The following is a 13,626-nucleotide window of genomic DNA, read 5'->3' on the forward strand; positions in this document are numbered from 1 at the left end:
TCCTTGAGAGTAATTAAAATAAGTAAACTGTCTCCCGTAAGGTATAGAGTTGTCGAATCACTACGTTGTGCACCTGAAGCTAATGTGAAGTGCACCAGCTACACCTCAATTAAAAAGAACATCAAATGGGAAAAAAAGATCAAATGAGATCAATAAACTGTCATTGTCTTTATACTTTATCACCCATATAATTGAATAACCTTCCCCTTGAGTCAATTTTAATAGAACTTCTAATCCTAGACAAAAATGAGGCCATTAGAGTTCTGCTAATTAAATCAATAAATGTGCAAATAAAATGCTCTTCCCTTAGCAAATGAACCCACAATCCTAGCCTGGATGGCAAAGGGCCTCGGTGGATGAGAAAATCATCATTCAGAACCTTACAGTGGCTCTATTTCTCTCCCTCAATGATTGAGTTTCTTTCAAGTAGAATGATATTCTGTATTATATCTCTACCTACAACTTTAAAGTTTTGATACGTGCTTCATGGAACAAATACAGTCTTACAAAATGAAGTGCCATGAAGGGAGGTCACAGAGCAAACTGGAGAGTTTTGCCTGTTTTCATAAAATTAAATTCACCAGATAATTGTCTTTTGTGATAAGGCATTCATCAGTTTTTCAATATATTAATATCCCCACAGGAAACAGATCTTAAGTAATTAAGATTAACCTTCAAAGAGTATTAACAATCACAGTATGAATCACATTATGGAAACTCGAAATATCTGCAAAAAAAAGGTAAATTTACTACCTTTTTTGCAGGTCTTGGGAAACTAAGAACCTTCCTGCTTGAACACCCACATTCCTTCCTCCACCATCGCCACTTCCTCCTCACCTGCCCAGCCAATTTGATGACTCTTTTTTTTTTTTTATCTTGAGCTAGAGAAGCCTAACAGATCCCTAAGAGGATTTTTGTTCTTAGAACAAGATAAGACACGGCACAAGCCCAATGACACCAAGCCCAATTCAAAGCCGATCGTGAAGGCTCAAGAAGGCATTTTAGCCCCAGGTTGAACAATAGAGTCCAAGGGGCAAACACCACTCTAAAAGCAGCTAAGAGAGGAGCTTGTGGACCCCAGGTCTCTGCAGATGCTTCCTGCTCCTAGAATCCTCGCGGGGTTACATCAGCAACAGACACTTTCCTCGAAGCCCCCAGGGCTTGGGTCCCCATTCAGCAAGTGGTCCTACCCTAGGGTAACCCTAGATGCTAGCAAGGAGGAGGAGCGAGGAGAGGAATAGAACCGAGGGTCACTCTGGGCTCACAGGGCCCAGGGACCTTGTGTAGTTCATGCTAGTGTAGATACTTCATGCTAGTATAGATCACTCGGACCCATTGATGCCAGTTCTGAGGTGCCAATTCTTAAGTTCAAGATCCACATCATAGTGGATAACCTCGGATGAGTGCCAGTGAAAAGGACATTACAGCACGATGCAGGGGGAAGAGCTTGGCCAAACCCTCCACTGACCAGCCGTATCAACCTGGGAAAGTCACTTGGACCCCAACTGCCGTGTCTTCAGACCGGGGATAATGATATCTACCTGGGGCAGTGGTGAGGCTTATAGTCACAGCTGAATCATCGAGCCTGGTCGGAATCGGTGCTCGTCACATCCAGATAGGTCGTAAAAATGGAAAGCCCAGGACAGAGAGATATTCACACCTTACACATTTTGGGTTTTAGCCTCAAGCATAGAAATATATTGCTACCTGCCAACTTGAGATAGGGTCATGGACCTCCTCCGAAAATCAGTCTGCCGGTCAGAATCCCATTCTGCCTTTCTTAGGTAAGTCACACCCTTGACGCATCAGCCGGGACCCCCGTTTTGGGTTCCTTCGTGGGGAATAAACCACAGACACGCAAAGCCACCCGCATATGCAACCTTTCCAATTTGCACAGTGCAGAGTCCCTTGTGTGGCTCATCTTTATCATAAATGTAGTTTTTCCAAAGCACACAGCTTCATTTCATATACAAGGAACTCTCTTTTCCTCAGACTTCATGAGTCGACAAGGTTAGTTAAATCATATCATCTCGATCGGAGTAAAAATGCATCAATACAGTGACTTATAGAGCATTTGGTTCAACAGGTGAGGGCTCAAGTGCATGACGGGCAGTGGCCTTGAGCTGCCCCAGGGCATTGTCACATGGGCTGCCCAGGTGTGGAGAGCAGCAGACAGCCGTCCACAAAGTTCACTGCACAGTTTACTATGTCATCCACGGACTGGAATGTATGTGGGTCCTTATGACACTGGGTGCGACTATTATGGGAATCGAACGTTCACTAGCCAGGCAGCAGTGTGACGGCTCTGCGGGCCCACAACCAAGAGTCACTGACTGAGGATTCCCAGAAGAAAGGCACCCCTCTCCGCCATGCTGCCTGCCGAGTCTCCAACCACTAGAGAAGCCACAGGCAAGGACAGAAAACACATACTTTTCCAAAGCGCTTTTCTCAAGCCTTTCTGCCTCCTTCTTCTGCCAGGCTTTGTGCTTCTTGACACGAGTTTCCCACAAGGCTCTGACGACAGAAATGTCAAACACGACCACTTTGTGTCCCATTTCAGGAGTGTGAAATTACCTAGTTAAGAAACATACATTATGTCAGCTTTGTAAACACAGAAGCAAATAGTTTTAGCATGAACTTTAAAATGAAACATGACGGGTGCCTGGGTGGCTCCGATGGTTAAGTGGCCAACTTGGACTCAGGTCATGATCTCGTGGTCTGTGGGTTCAAGCCCTGCATCGGGCTCTGTGCTGACAGCTCAGAACCTTGAACCTGCTTCAGATTCTGTGTCTCCCTCTCTCTATTCCGCCCCCACTCATGCTTTCTCTCTCTCTTTCTCTCTCTCTCTCAAAAGTAAATACACTTTAAAATAAAAAAATAAAATGAAACATGAATGGGGCTCCTGGGTGGCTCAGTCGGTTGAGTGTCCAACTCTGGACTTCAGCTCAGGTCATGATTTCAGGGTAGTGGGATTGAGCCCCACACTGGGTGTGGAATCTGCTTGAGATTCTCTTTCTCTCTCTCTCTCTCTCCCACCCCCTCTGTCCCTCTCCCCCACTCAAACACACACAGACACACACACACACACACACACACTCTCTCTCTCTCTCTCTTTCTAAAATTAAAAAAAAAATTTAATGAAACATGAATGAATCCGTTCTCTTAAGCCACAAGGAAATGCCCTGTTACTTCCAGGGTGGCAGTTTGCTAATGTTCTTAAAGCCTGATCATACTCTGGGTAAGTCAAGTTCAACACTCACTCTGCGAGCCTCTCCTCTAGAAGGTCACACTCTTGTGTGACTCTAGCTGAATTATGGGTTCCTAAAGCCCCTGGGCATTCATTCCTTAGCTTCAAGATTCTGAGCTCTATTGAATTTTCTAGCATCTAATCTTCCTGCAGGTTATAACATACTCAAGGGTAAGTTCGTGAGTTAATCTGAACACACACACACACACACACACACACACACACACACACACACTCTCTCTCTCTCCTGGTTGCCTGAGGCTACACACCAGCCACCATTAAATAACAAAACAATTCCTTGCACCAAGCATGGCTGCTTTCCCAGAAGGGACTGAACCCACAACACATCACCAGACGCGTCCTATGAGGTTCCCCTCCAATGTGAGCCCTCCAATCTCTGTTGATGTGGTCTTCCAAGTGCAAGGAAAGTCAAACTCAGATACATCTTGGCCCTTACACGGAGGTGAGACCTAGCACAGTGGCTGACACATAGCAGGCCCCCACCAAAAATATTTGTTGAATGAATCACTGAGATATGAGTATGATCCGCATCCAGATTGCTTTTCTCAGGCCCCCAAGGAGCTCTCTCTCTCTCCTGCTTATGTTCCCATCTCATTTTTTACCATTTCCTTTAAGTGATTCTTTGCTCACTGCAAGAAAAAAAAATTATCAGGATATCAAAGTACATTTCAATGTTCATTCCACTAAACTACTCTTATCTCCCTTACCTAATAACTTCCTAGTTATTGTTTTAAATTTCTCCTACTTAACGGCATTGAAATCTGGTTATACCCATTTCCTGATTTGGTCACGTACACACACACACACACACACAGAGCGTATCAGTTGGCAAATAGCAGGGCTGTTGAATACTCTGCTCCAGTTGCAGATGCTGCTAAATGGCAGTCAGTGGGGACACAAAACCAAATATTTATTCTGACTCAGCTGTGTCCTCGCCATAAATGGCTTGCCAGTCTGAGCAGGGGCCCAGCTCCTGTTTGGATAGCCAGGCGCCGGGAAGCCATAATGTCCGTCTAATGAACTGAAAACGCTGGCCCCAATTCATTTCCGTCTTTCCCTTCAGTGCTGATATCTGGGACTGCCTTTTGCCTCCCTTAAAACCCTTTTACCCACAGGAGATTTCTGATTCAGGTGCAAACGGCGCATGCGCTTGTGTGATCGTATGTTTTCAGTTCTCTTAGGTAACTACACAGGGGTGGCGTTTGGGAGGGTCAGCTGATAACTGTGTGCTTAACCTTTTTAGGAACTGCCGGACTGTTTTCAAAAGCGGTTTCATCATCTTACGGCCCCAGAAGCCAGGTGTGAGGCTCCAGCGTCTCCACATCCACTCTTGTTCTTCTGTTTCCTTTCATCAGGGCCGCCTCCGGGGGTGGGAAGTGGTGTCTGGTTGTTTTGACTTCCATTTGCCTGACAGCTAATGATGTTGATTGAACACCTTTTTATGTGCTTGCTGGCCATCTTTATACTTTCCTGGGAGAAACGTCTCTTCAGATCCTTTGCCAATTTTTAAATTGAGCCATCTGTCTTTTTATTGTTGCCTTGTAATAAATACTTCTTTATATATTCTAAACACAGGTCCTTCGTCAGAGAGATGATTTGCAAAACCTTTCTCCCATTTTCTGAGTTGTTTTTTCACTTTCTCAATTCTAGCCTTTTACTTTTAGCCTAAGTATGTATATGGTTATATTTGATGTGAGATTTTGTAGATAGAATCTTTTTTTTTTTTTTGGTGGGCTCCATACCCAATGTGGGGCTTGAACTCACAACCCTGAAATCAAGAGTCAAGCTTGAAAAGAGAATCCCAGGGGCACCTGGGTGGTTCACTCAGTTAAGCATCCGACTTCGGCTCAGGTCATGATCTCATAGTCCGTGGGTTTAAGCCCTGCGTCAGGCTCTGTGCTGACAGCTCAGAGAGAGACACAGAATCCTAAGCAGGCTCCAGGCTTTGAGCAGTCAGCACAGAGCCTGATGCAGGCATAAACCACGAGATCATGACCTGAGCCAAAGTCAGACGCTTAACCGACTGAGCCACCCAGGCACTCCGGAGCGGTCTCTTCTTGATGCCTTTGGGTTCTATTTTTAAATGGTTGTAAATCAATGTTAGTGTCAGTATTTTAGTGGGAAAGAGCATACCCTATCTGTCATCTAACCATGTTCACCATTTCCCCTGCATCTTGCAAAGTCGTGAAGGAGGGTCTAGTCTTCAGTTAGGAGGGTTTTGAATGGGCTGGGATTTTAAGTCAAGGTCCTGCCTGTGAAACGTTCTATTTGCAAATGTGTGTAACAAAATGTAGAGGCTCTAAGAACAGTAAGAGATGACCACGTTTGCTAGAGGTCTACGCAGAACGTGAAATCCAAGGAAGCTGAGAAATACCAATGCCTGAATGCCATGTCCAGCCCGCCCCTGGTGTCTGATGCAGGACAGGGCTATACCTAGGTCTCCCTAGGTTCAGAGTTAACCCTTAAGAGAGTAGCTCTACAGATGGGTGCCAGATCAGAGAAGTGGTTTTACCACAGAAGCCCATGAGTGATTGCAGGGCAGGTAGGGGACCTTCCATCCAGGAACAAAGCCACTTTGCAGAGCAGGTGCACCGGGACTGATGCAGCACATTCAGGAAGAGAGAGCCAGTCCCCTGGCAAATTTACAAAGCTAATCTCTTCTTTGTAGGGTGAGTTCTAGTCAACACAACCTTTCACACAAATACATAAAATGTCATTTACTAAGCATTAACTTTCTCCAGAACTATAGAAATCGCACCATGGTATACTATACCAAAGCAGCAGCACAGAGAAAAATTCACCTCTACTGGATCCAGTCTGGGAGACCCTCATTTCAAATAAAGCCATATCCTCCTAGAGAAAACTCAACATCCAAGCAGACTTCCTGAGGCGCCATAAGAAATGCAGGGCTTTAGCCTGATTCCTCACTGAGTTTTACAGCAAAGATTCTTGGATTCAAGGAGACACCTGATTCCAGTTCCCTGCTGGAGATCGGGCTTTGCACAGTTACAACAGAATCACAAGGGAACACAGATCCCTAGATTTGGGCTGCCCAGTCCGAAGCCACAGGGCATCTTCCAGAGAAGAAAACTCATGTGACTAGAAGAGAGTGGAGATAACTGTGACGTCACTCATGGCAACAGAAAGACACTGGGACAGAGTGTCGTCAAGTTCCTTTTTTCCAGCGCTTGATATCCTGGGTCCTGAGTGAAAATGTCAAACATCAGAGACTCTCAAAGGTGGGATTCGTGGGGGAGAGGAAAAGCCCTCCTGGAAAAGCCTTTCACTTTATGGCAAGGGTCAGCAAACCTTTTCAGGAAAGGGCAAGACAGCAAATATTGTAGGCTTTGCCACCCACGGCAAAATGGAAGATACTGTGCAGGCACTTACATAACAAAAGACAAAACTCCTGGCCTGCCCCTCCCAGCTGAGGGGGCCAAGGGCTTGCCCGAGCCCTGAGCTTGCGTCCATGCTTTGTGATCAGGTGCCACCTGCTGGAGACGTTCTCAGGACAAGAGCCACTGGCCCAGAAGGGAAAGGCCCCCGGCAGGCAAGCGCACAGAAGGACCAGAAGGACAGGGACAGGGACCTGCCGTGGTCAGTTTCACTCTCCGCTCCTGTGACTCCTGGATGCTGGTATGTCCTTCTCTCCTCTGCATCCGCTCAAGTTGAGTAGGTGGCTGGAGGCTGGGTGGACTTGCTAAGTCACCAACCCCTAATTCCACTGCTGGGTGCCTGGCAGTTACGCCAACAGCAGAATCTCCAACCTATAGGTGGCAACGAGTGTGGGCCTCGGGCAGCAGCATCACACAGCCAGCCAGGCAGACAGGCACTGAGAATGAAGGGGAATAGAGAGAGTGGGGAGGGAGAACTCCAGCCTGGTCCAAAAACAGGTCCCAGCCCCGTCTGCGCCTGCCAGCCTCAGCAAACAATAAAATATTTTGTTCTGTAGATGTGATGGCTTTAAATTGTACCCACAGATTCTCTGACATTCTTTCCTTTAAAAAGGTAGAGCTTGGGGCATCCGGGTGGCTCAGTCACTGAAGCATCCGACTTTGGCTCAGGTCATGATCTTGCAGTCTGTGAGTTTAAGCCCTGTGTTAGGCTCTGTGCTGATGGCTCAGAGCCTGGAGCCTGCTTTGGATTCTGTGTGTGTTTCTCTCTCTCTCTCTGTCCCTCCCCAACTTGTGCTTTCTCTCTCTCTCTCTCTCTCTCTCTCTCTCTCTCTCTCTCTCTCTCTGTCTCTCTCTCTGTCTCTCTGTCTCTCTGTCTCTCTCTCTCTCTCAAAAATAAAAAATAACATTAAAAAAATTTTAAGGGTAGGGCTTGGGGCACCTGGGTGGCTCAGTCAGTTAAGCATCTGACTCTTGACCTGGGCTCAGGTCATGATCTCACAGTTCGTGAGTTCAAGCTTCACGTCGGGTTCTGCACTGATAGCATGGAGTCTGTTTGGGATTCTCTCTCTCTCTCTCTCTCTCTCTCTCCCTGACCCTCTCCCCCCCACCACTTGCATTCTCTTATGCTCTCTCAAAGTAAATAAATAAACTTTAAAGGGGGGGTTGAGCTTAATTCCTCTCCCCCTTGAGCATGGGTTGGACTCAATGACTCATTTCTAATGAATACAATGCAGTAAAAGTGATGGCATGTGGCTTCTGAGACTCAGTCCCACCAGGCACTGCTCTCTCGAGCTCACGGGGGAAGTCACGTCACGTCACCAGGATGCTGAGCAGCCATATAGAGAAGCTTCATACAGAAAGGAGCAGAGACCCGCTGCCAGCAGCCACGTGAGCAGAAACGGTCCAGAAGCGGATCCTCCAGCCCCGGTTGAGCCTTCAGATGGCAGCAGCCTCAGAAGACACTTTACGTGCAACTTCGTCACAGACCCTGAGCCAGGACCGCTCCGCTAGGCCATTCCTGGCCCTCAGAGATGGAGACAGTATCCTTGTTGCATGAGGCTGTTAAGTGTCAGGGTGATTTCTTACGCAGCAACAAATAATTAATACAGTGCACCGTAAAGTAAGAGCCACTTAAAAGAATCCGTCTCCATCGATAGCGACATCTGGTGCCTACATCGCACTGCTCCCTTGACCTATCCACTCGGATGTCTCACACATTTCTCAAAGAAACACAATTCTTTTCCAAAGTTCCTCCCTTAGAACCTATCCATCCCTGGATGCCTTAGTTCCTCACCTTGACTCCATCGTTACCTGGAGATCACTCCTTTATGCCTTCTGTGTCCTCACCCTGCCTGCCACGTGGGCATGAACTCATACACAAACACACACATTCATTCACGCATCCAATTTATCACCCAAGTCTTAGAAGGCATGCATTTCTCACCGCCAATTAGAGTCACAGCTGGCCTCAGGCGTGCGAAAGCCTCACAGCTGGCGCCCCAGCTTCCCACTCACCCACGTCCAATCCATTCGTCACACAATAATGAGAGTCATTTTCCGATGAAGATGAGATCACGCAGCCACCCGGCTCAAGTGTTCCAGAGACTCCCCTTTGGGATGAAGGGGAAGATCCCAGCCCCCCACAGGGCCCTGGCATGGTCCACCCTCCACAGCTCTCCTCCTCGGTGCCTCTGCCTGGACCCTCTTCCCTCATCCACATGGCTCCCCTGCACCCCACACCTTGAACTCCGTGTTCTCTCCTTGGCGTGGCCTTCGTGGCCTCTTCATCTAAGCTAGATCTTCTCCCTCGGCTGTTGCTTATTTCATCAGAGGACACAATGCAAGCTGAAATGCTTGCTGTCGGGTTTAATTATATATTTTGTCCAGAGACTGCGCTGAGAAGGGCCACAGTTTACTGACAGGAGCAGCCACTGGAGAAGCCCCACATGTGGGCTCCGAGTCAGGCACGCGCCCAGAGCGGTCACCAGGTGACTGATGGTGGCCCTGGAGCTCCTGCTTCTGGACCCAACACAGAAACCCTGCATATCGAGCCAGTTTGCTTGCTGTGTGTTTCTGCTCTCTGATTCCTGGGAACCCCAAGTAACTGGCCTTTATGGGCACTCATCAAGTGCAGAGAGATGAATGTCTCTGCGTCTGAGCTCTCCATCTGGAGAGGAGGAGACATGCGCAGAGAGATAGATTTCAGTGCAGTGTGGGGATCTGGCAATGGTGGCTGAACCGACGCTGTGGAGGCAGATTAGGTGGGGTGCCCTCAAGTGCGTGTGGAGAGTGGGGTTCGGGGAAGTCCCAGAGGGGCCCTGAGGAAGGAGAAGGGGCCCATATGTGCAGGTTTGCCTGAGTAACTGTCTGCTCCCTCTGCAACCCAGGTACATGAGAATCACTTTACAGAACCACCCACTGTCTGAGCCAGAGGGCATGACTGGAAAAAACACGTCCCCTGGCATTACAACTCGGTCCCCACTCAGAAGACGAATGCCAGCGTTCCAGGCAGGAGCGGGGACTTTCTGGTCACCTGGTCCTCTCCCTTCTGGTCAGAGAAGGGGAGAAGGGGGTGGGGAGTTGGGGAGAGGGTTCACATCTCTGAGAGTCTAAGGTACTAAGGCCCTGGGGTAGGAGACCCAACAAAGCCCACCATGCAGGTGCCCAGCCATTCTGGGTGCTTGCTCTGCCAGGCTGGGAGAGTGGAAGGATGTAGGGAGACAGGGACAGAGCTGAGGTTGGGGGGTCACCTAAATGACCATGGGGACAGAGGCCCACCTGCTCTTCAGAACCCCGAGCCCCCTTTTCCCCTCGGGCAAACCAGCTCCAGACCCTCCACACCATTCTTCCCCATACATCCACCATGGGCACAAGACACCCACCGCCAGCCTCGCCCGAGCTCAGGGAATGGCCACAACCAGGGGGAATTCATGGCGATCCCAACGTAGAGGGGGGTTAGTAACATGGCCGACAAGGGGCGTTAGTGTCCCACAAATCCCATTCTAGCCTCACCTAAGACCCCAGAGCCAGAACCCAGAGTGAGTTTTTGGATAGAAAATAGTAGGGTTATTAAAGGCTAAATATTCAAGCGAGGTCAGGATAGTCACGATATTTCAGCCAAATTCTGAATTAAATGACATTTTATGTCACAGAGTCAGAGCTTCCCTGGGAGCACCCGGTGTTTTTATGGTAATTTGTTAAACCAGCAAAGCCAGGCAGGGAGGCAGAAGCTCAGAGGATAGGACTAACAGGACTAAGAGGAGGTGTCAGAGTCAGCCTGCCTGGGCTGGGGTCTCGCCTCTTCCATTTATGCCTGCGCGTCCTGTGAGACAGTCACCTACCCTCTCTGCGCCCTGGTTCACTTATCTGAACAGGGCTGTGACAAGGGCACCCAGCTCACGGGACTGGCGACTGGATAACGTGTGATAATTTGTGTCAAGTGCTAGAGAGAGTATCTGGCACCCAGTAAAGCTACAGAATGTCAGTTACTTAAAGGAAAAAAAAGAGAAGAATTGAAGACGGACATCATCACCTGTTCAATGTAAGATACACACAAGGGGTCCGTGAGCACCGGTGGATTCTCGTGCACCGGGCATGGTTCTCGGAGGTTTTCTGAGAGATCGGGCCCAGCCCCTGAGTTTCCGGAGAGGATTTGGCGGAGAAGAGTGGCCAGCACAGCTAAGCGGCTCACAGATGGTTCTCCTCTGGGTCTCTGATCACTTTCCCGCCCTCATTTTCTCTCTCCGAGGTGGGGGCAGACAATCCCCAGGAGCAAAGAGTCCCTACCCACACAACGTGCCCCAGATGTCCATCATCCCTTTCAGGGCACCGAAGATATAAACAAAGTTGATTTATCTCCCCTGGACAGCACTTTGGACGTTTTGGGCTCAGCCTCAGGCACCAGGGCCGTTTCCCGGGAAAAATTCACTAACCAGGAGCAGGAATCTTAGGGACCCCCTGCCGGAGCAGCAGGCTTTCCCGACACTGCTCGCCTCTGCCACACTCTCTCCTTCTCCATTCAGTTCCACTTCTTGCCCTAAAATGCAGATAAATGCATAACCCCCCACCTTATTCTCCACTGGGGATGTTTACCAGGGCCGTGCCATGCATGACACAGTGGGAAAGACAGAAACACAAAGGCACGACCCCCCAGCCTCCCGCCCGCAGGTGCACAAGCCCCCTCGTCCCCACTTCCCCCACGTCCCCACCCCCATGACGGCCACCTACCACAAGTGCGACACAGCCCCGGCCCCTGCCCGCTGCCTGCCCGGTGGAGTCCAGGCTGTGGACTTTGCTGACACCCCCGGCGGCCACACGCACTGCCGCCTCCGGCCCCGTGCGCTAACGGGCTATATTTGTCCGCTGATAATATGATCTGTGGGACATGTGCTGATAAACTATCTATCTATTCTATGTGACTCAGCCCGGCATGAGACAAAACACAGTTCAGAGGGGAGCGCTTGGCCCGGAGCAAATGACAAGCTGGCCAATCCGAGCCTTATAACCCAGGATTACGGCACGGCCGTTTCCATGCTGGGAATCCTGAAGTGCGTCAGCCAACAGGCCAGAGGAGCAGGGCCAGGGCCCCGTGTTCTCAGCCCTCCCAGCTAAGAACCAAATGCAACGTGGGATCAGAAAGCCAGAGGACTCCGGAATGTACTGTTTTCCATGTTTGAAGCCACAGATCTCAGAGATCTGGATTTCCCTTTGTTTTCTTGTAAATTTCCTAAAATAGGGGTGCCTCCGCAGCTCAGTCGGCTAAGCGCCGGAGTCTTGGTTTCAGCTCAGGTCATGATCTCAGGGTTTTTGAGTTCAAGTCCCACGTCGGGCTCGGTGCTGATGGTGTGGAGCCTGCTTGGGATTCTCTCTCTCCCCCTCTCTGTTTACCCCTCCCCTGCTCATGCTCTCTTTCTCCCTCTCTCAAAATAAATAAACTTAAAAAAAAAATAAGTAAGTAAATGTCCTAAAACATATGTGAAGTTGGGTTCTCTTTGGTGATCATACTAATTGGGCAAAGACGGTTTGCTGGGATCCAACATTGTGATGATTTGACAATCAGCTAATCAGGAATTGCTTGCCCCTCACTCCATCTTCCACCCCCATATCCCTCCACCCCTGCCTGTTCCAAGGGGTCCATATAACCCCCGCTTCATGGCCACATACTCTCCATACACCTTCATTCTAAATAGAAAAACACCTTTTGCCTAATATAGACATGAGAACTCTAATTACAGAATAGTTAGGTTTTGAAAGGACTATTTTCTGTGTGGAACATTTTCTATCTGTTAGCATTTATAATTAAATTATCATTTTATTGAGGTGCTTGCCTGGCTTGAACATCCAACTTCAGCTCAGGTCATGATCTCATGGTTTGTGGGTTCGAGCCCCACATCAGGCTCTGTGCTGACAGCTCAGAGCCTGGAGCCTGCTTCAGATTCTGTCTCCCTCTCTCTGCCCCTCCCCTGCTCACACTCTGTCTCTCTGTCTCTCTGTCTCTCTCTGTCTCTCTCTGTCTCTCTCTCTCTCTCTCTCTCTCTCTCTCAAAACTAAATAAACACTTAAAATTTTAATTATCCTTTTATTAATGTAATCCCTATCAAAGACCAACAGCATTTTTCACAGAACAAGAACAAACAATCTTAAAATTTGCATGGAACCACAAAGGACTCCAAATAGCCAAAGCAATCTTGAAAAAGAAAAGCAAAGCTGGAGGCATCACAATCCCAGACTTCAAGTTAAGTACAAAGCAGTACTCATCAAAACAGTATGGTGCCGGCACAAAAGCAGACACACAGATCAATGGAACAGTATAGAAAGACCAGAAATAAGCCCACAGTTATATGGTCAATTAGTCTTCAACAAAGCAGGAAAGAATATGCAATGAGAAAAAGACAGTGTCTTCAATAAGTAGTGTTGGGAAAACTGGCAGCAACATGCAGAAGAACGAGACTGGACCACTGTCTCACACCATACACAAAAATAAACTCAAAATGGGTTAAAGACCTACAGGCCATAAAACCTACCATAAAAATCCTAGAAGAGAGCACAGGCAGTAATTTCTCTGACATCAGCTGTAGCAAAATTTTTCAAAAAAGGAAGGCAAGGGAAACAAAAGCAAAAATAAACTATTGGGACCTCATCAAAATAAAAAGCTTCTGCACCGTGAAAGAAACCATCAAAAAACTATAAGACAACCTATGAAATGGGAGAAGATATTTCGAAATGACATATCCAATAATGGGTCAGTATTCAAAATATACAAAGACCTGAGAAACTCAACACCCCTAAAAAACAAATAATCCAATTAAAAATGAGCGGAAGACATGAACAGACACTTTTCCAAAGAAGACAACTAGAAGGCCAACAGACACATGAAAAGATGCTCAACATCACTGACCATCAGGGAAATACAAACCAAAACTACAATGAGATACCACCTCATACCTGCCCTAATGGCTAAAA

General features: G+C 48.1%; 1 protein-coding gene across 1 annotated transcript in view; it reads right to left on the reverse strand.

Annotated features, from left to right (window-relative positions):
• The window catches only part of LRRC2 (leucine rich repeat containing 2), a 31,041-nt gene extending 19,533 nt beyond the window's left edge, over positions 1–11,508 (reverse strand). The window contains exons 1-2 of the mRNA XM_029918073.1: positions 11,392–11,508; positions 2,431–2,574 (exon numbers count right to left, since the gene is read on the reverse strand). Coding sequence (XP_029773933.1) covers positions 2,431–2,555 — 125 coding nt within the window. The 5' untranslated portion in view covers positions 2,556–2,574; positions 11,392–11,508. The remainder of the gene's footprint in view (positions 1–2,430; positions 2,575–11,391) is intronic.
• Positions 11,509–13,626: the final 2,118 nt, after the last annotated feature.

Source organism: Suricata suricatta, chromosome 12 (assembly GCF_006229205.1).
Source record: "Suricata suricatta isolate VVHF042 chromosome 12, meerkat_22Aug2017_6uvM2_HiC, whole genome shotgun sequence".
In the NCBI taxonomy this organism is placed as follows: Eukaryota; Metazoa; Chordata; class Mammalia; order Carnivora; family Herpestidae; genus Suricata; species Suricata suricatta.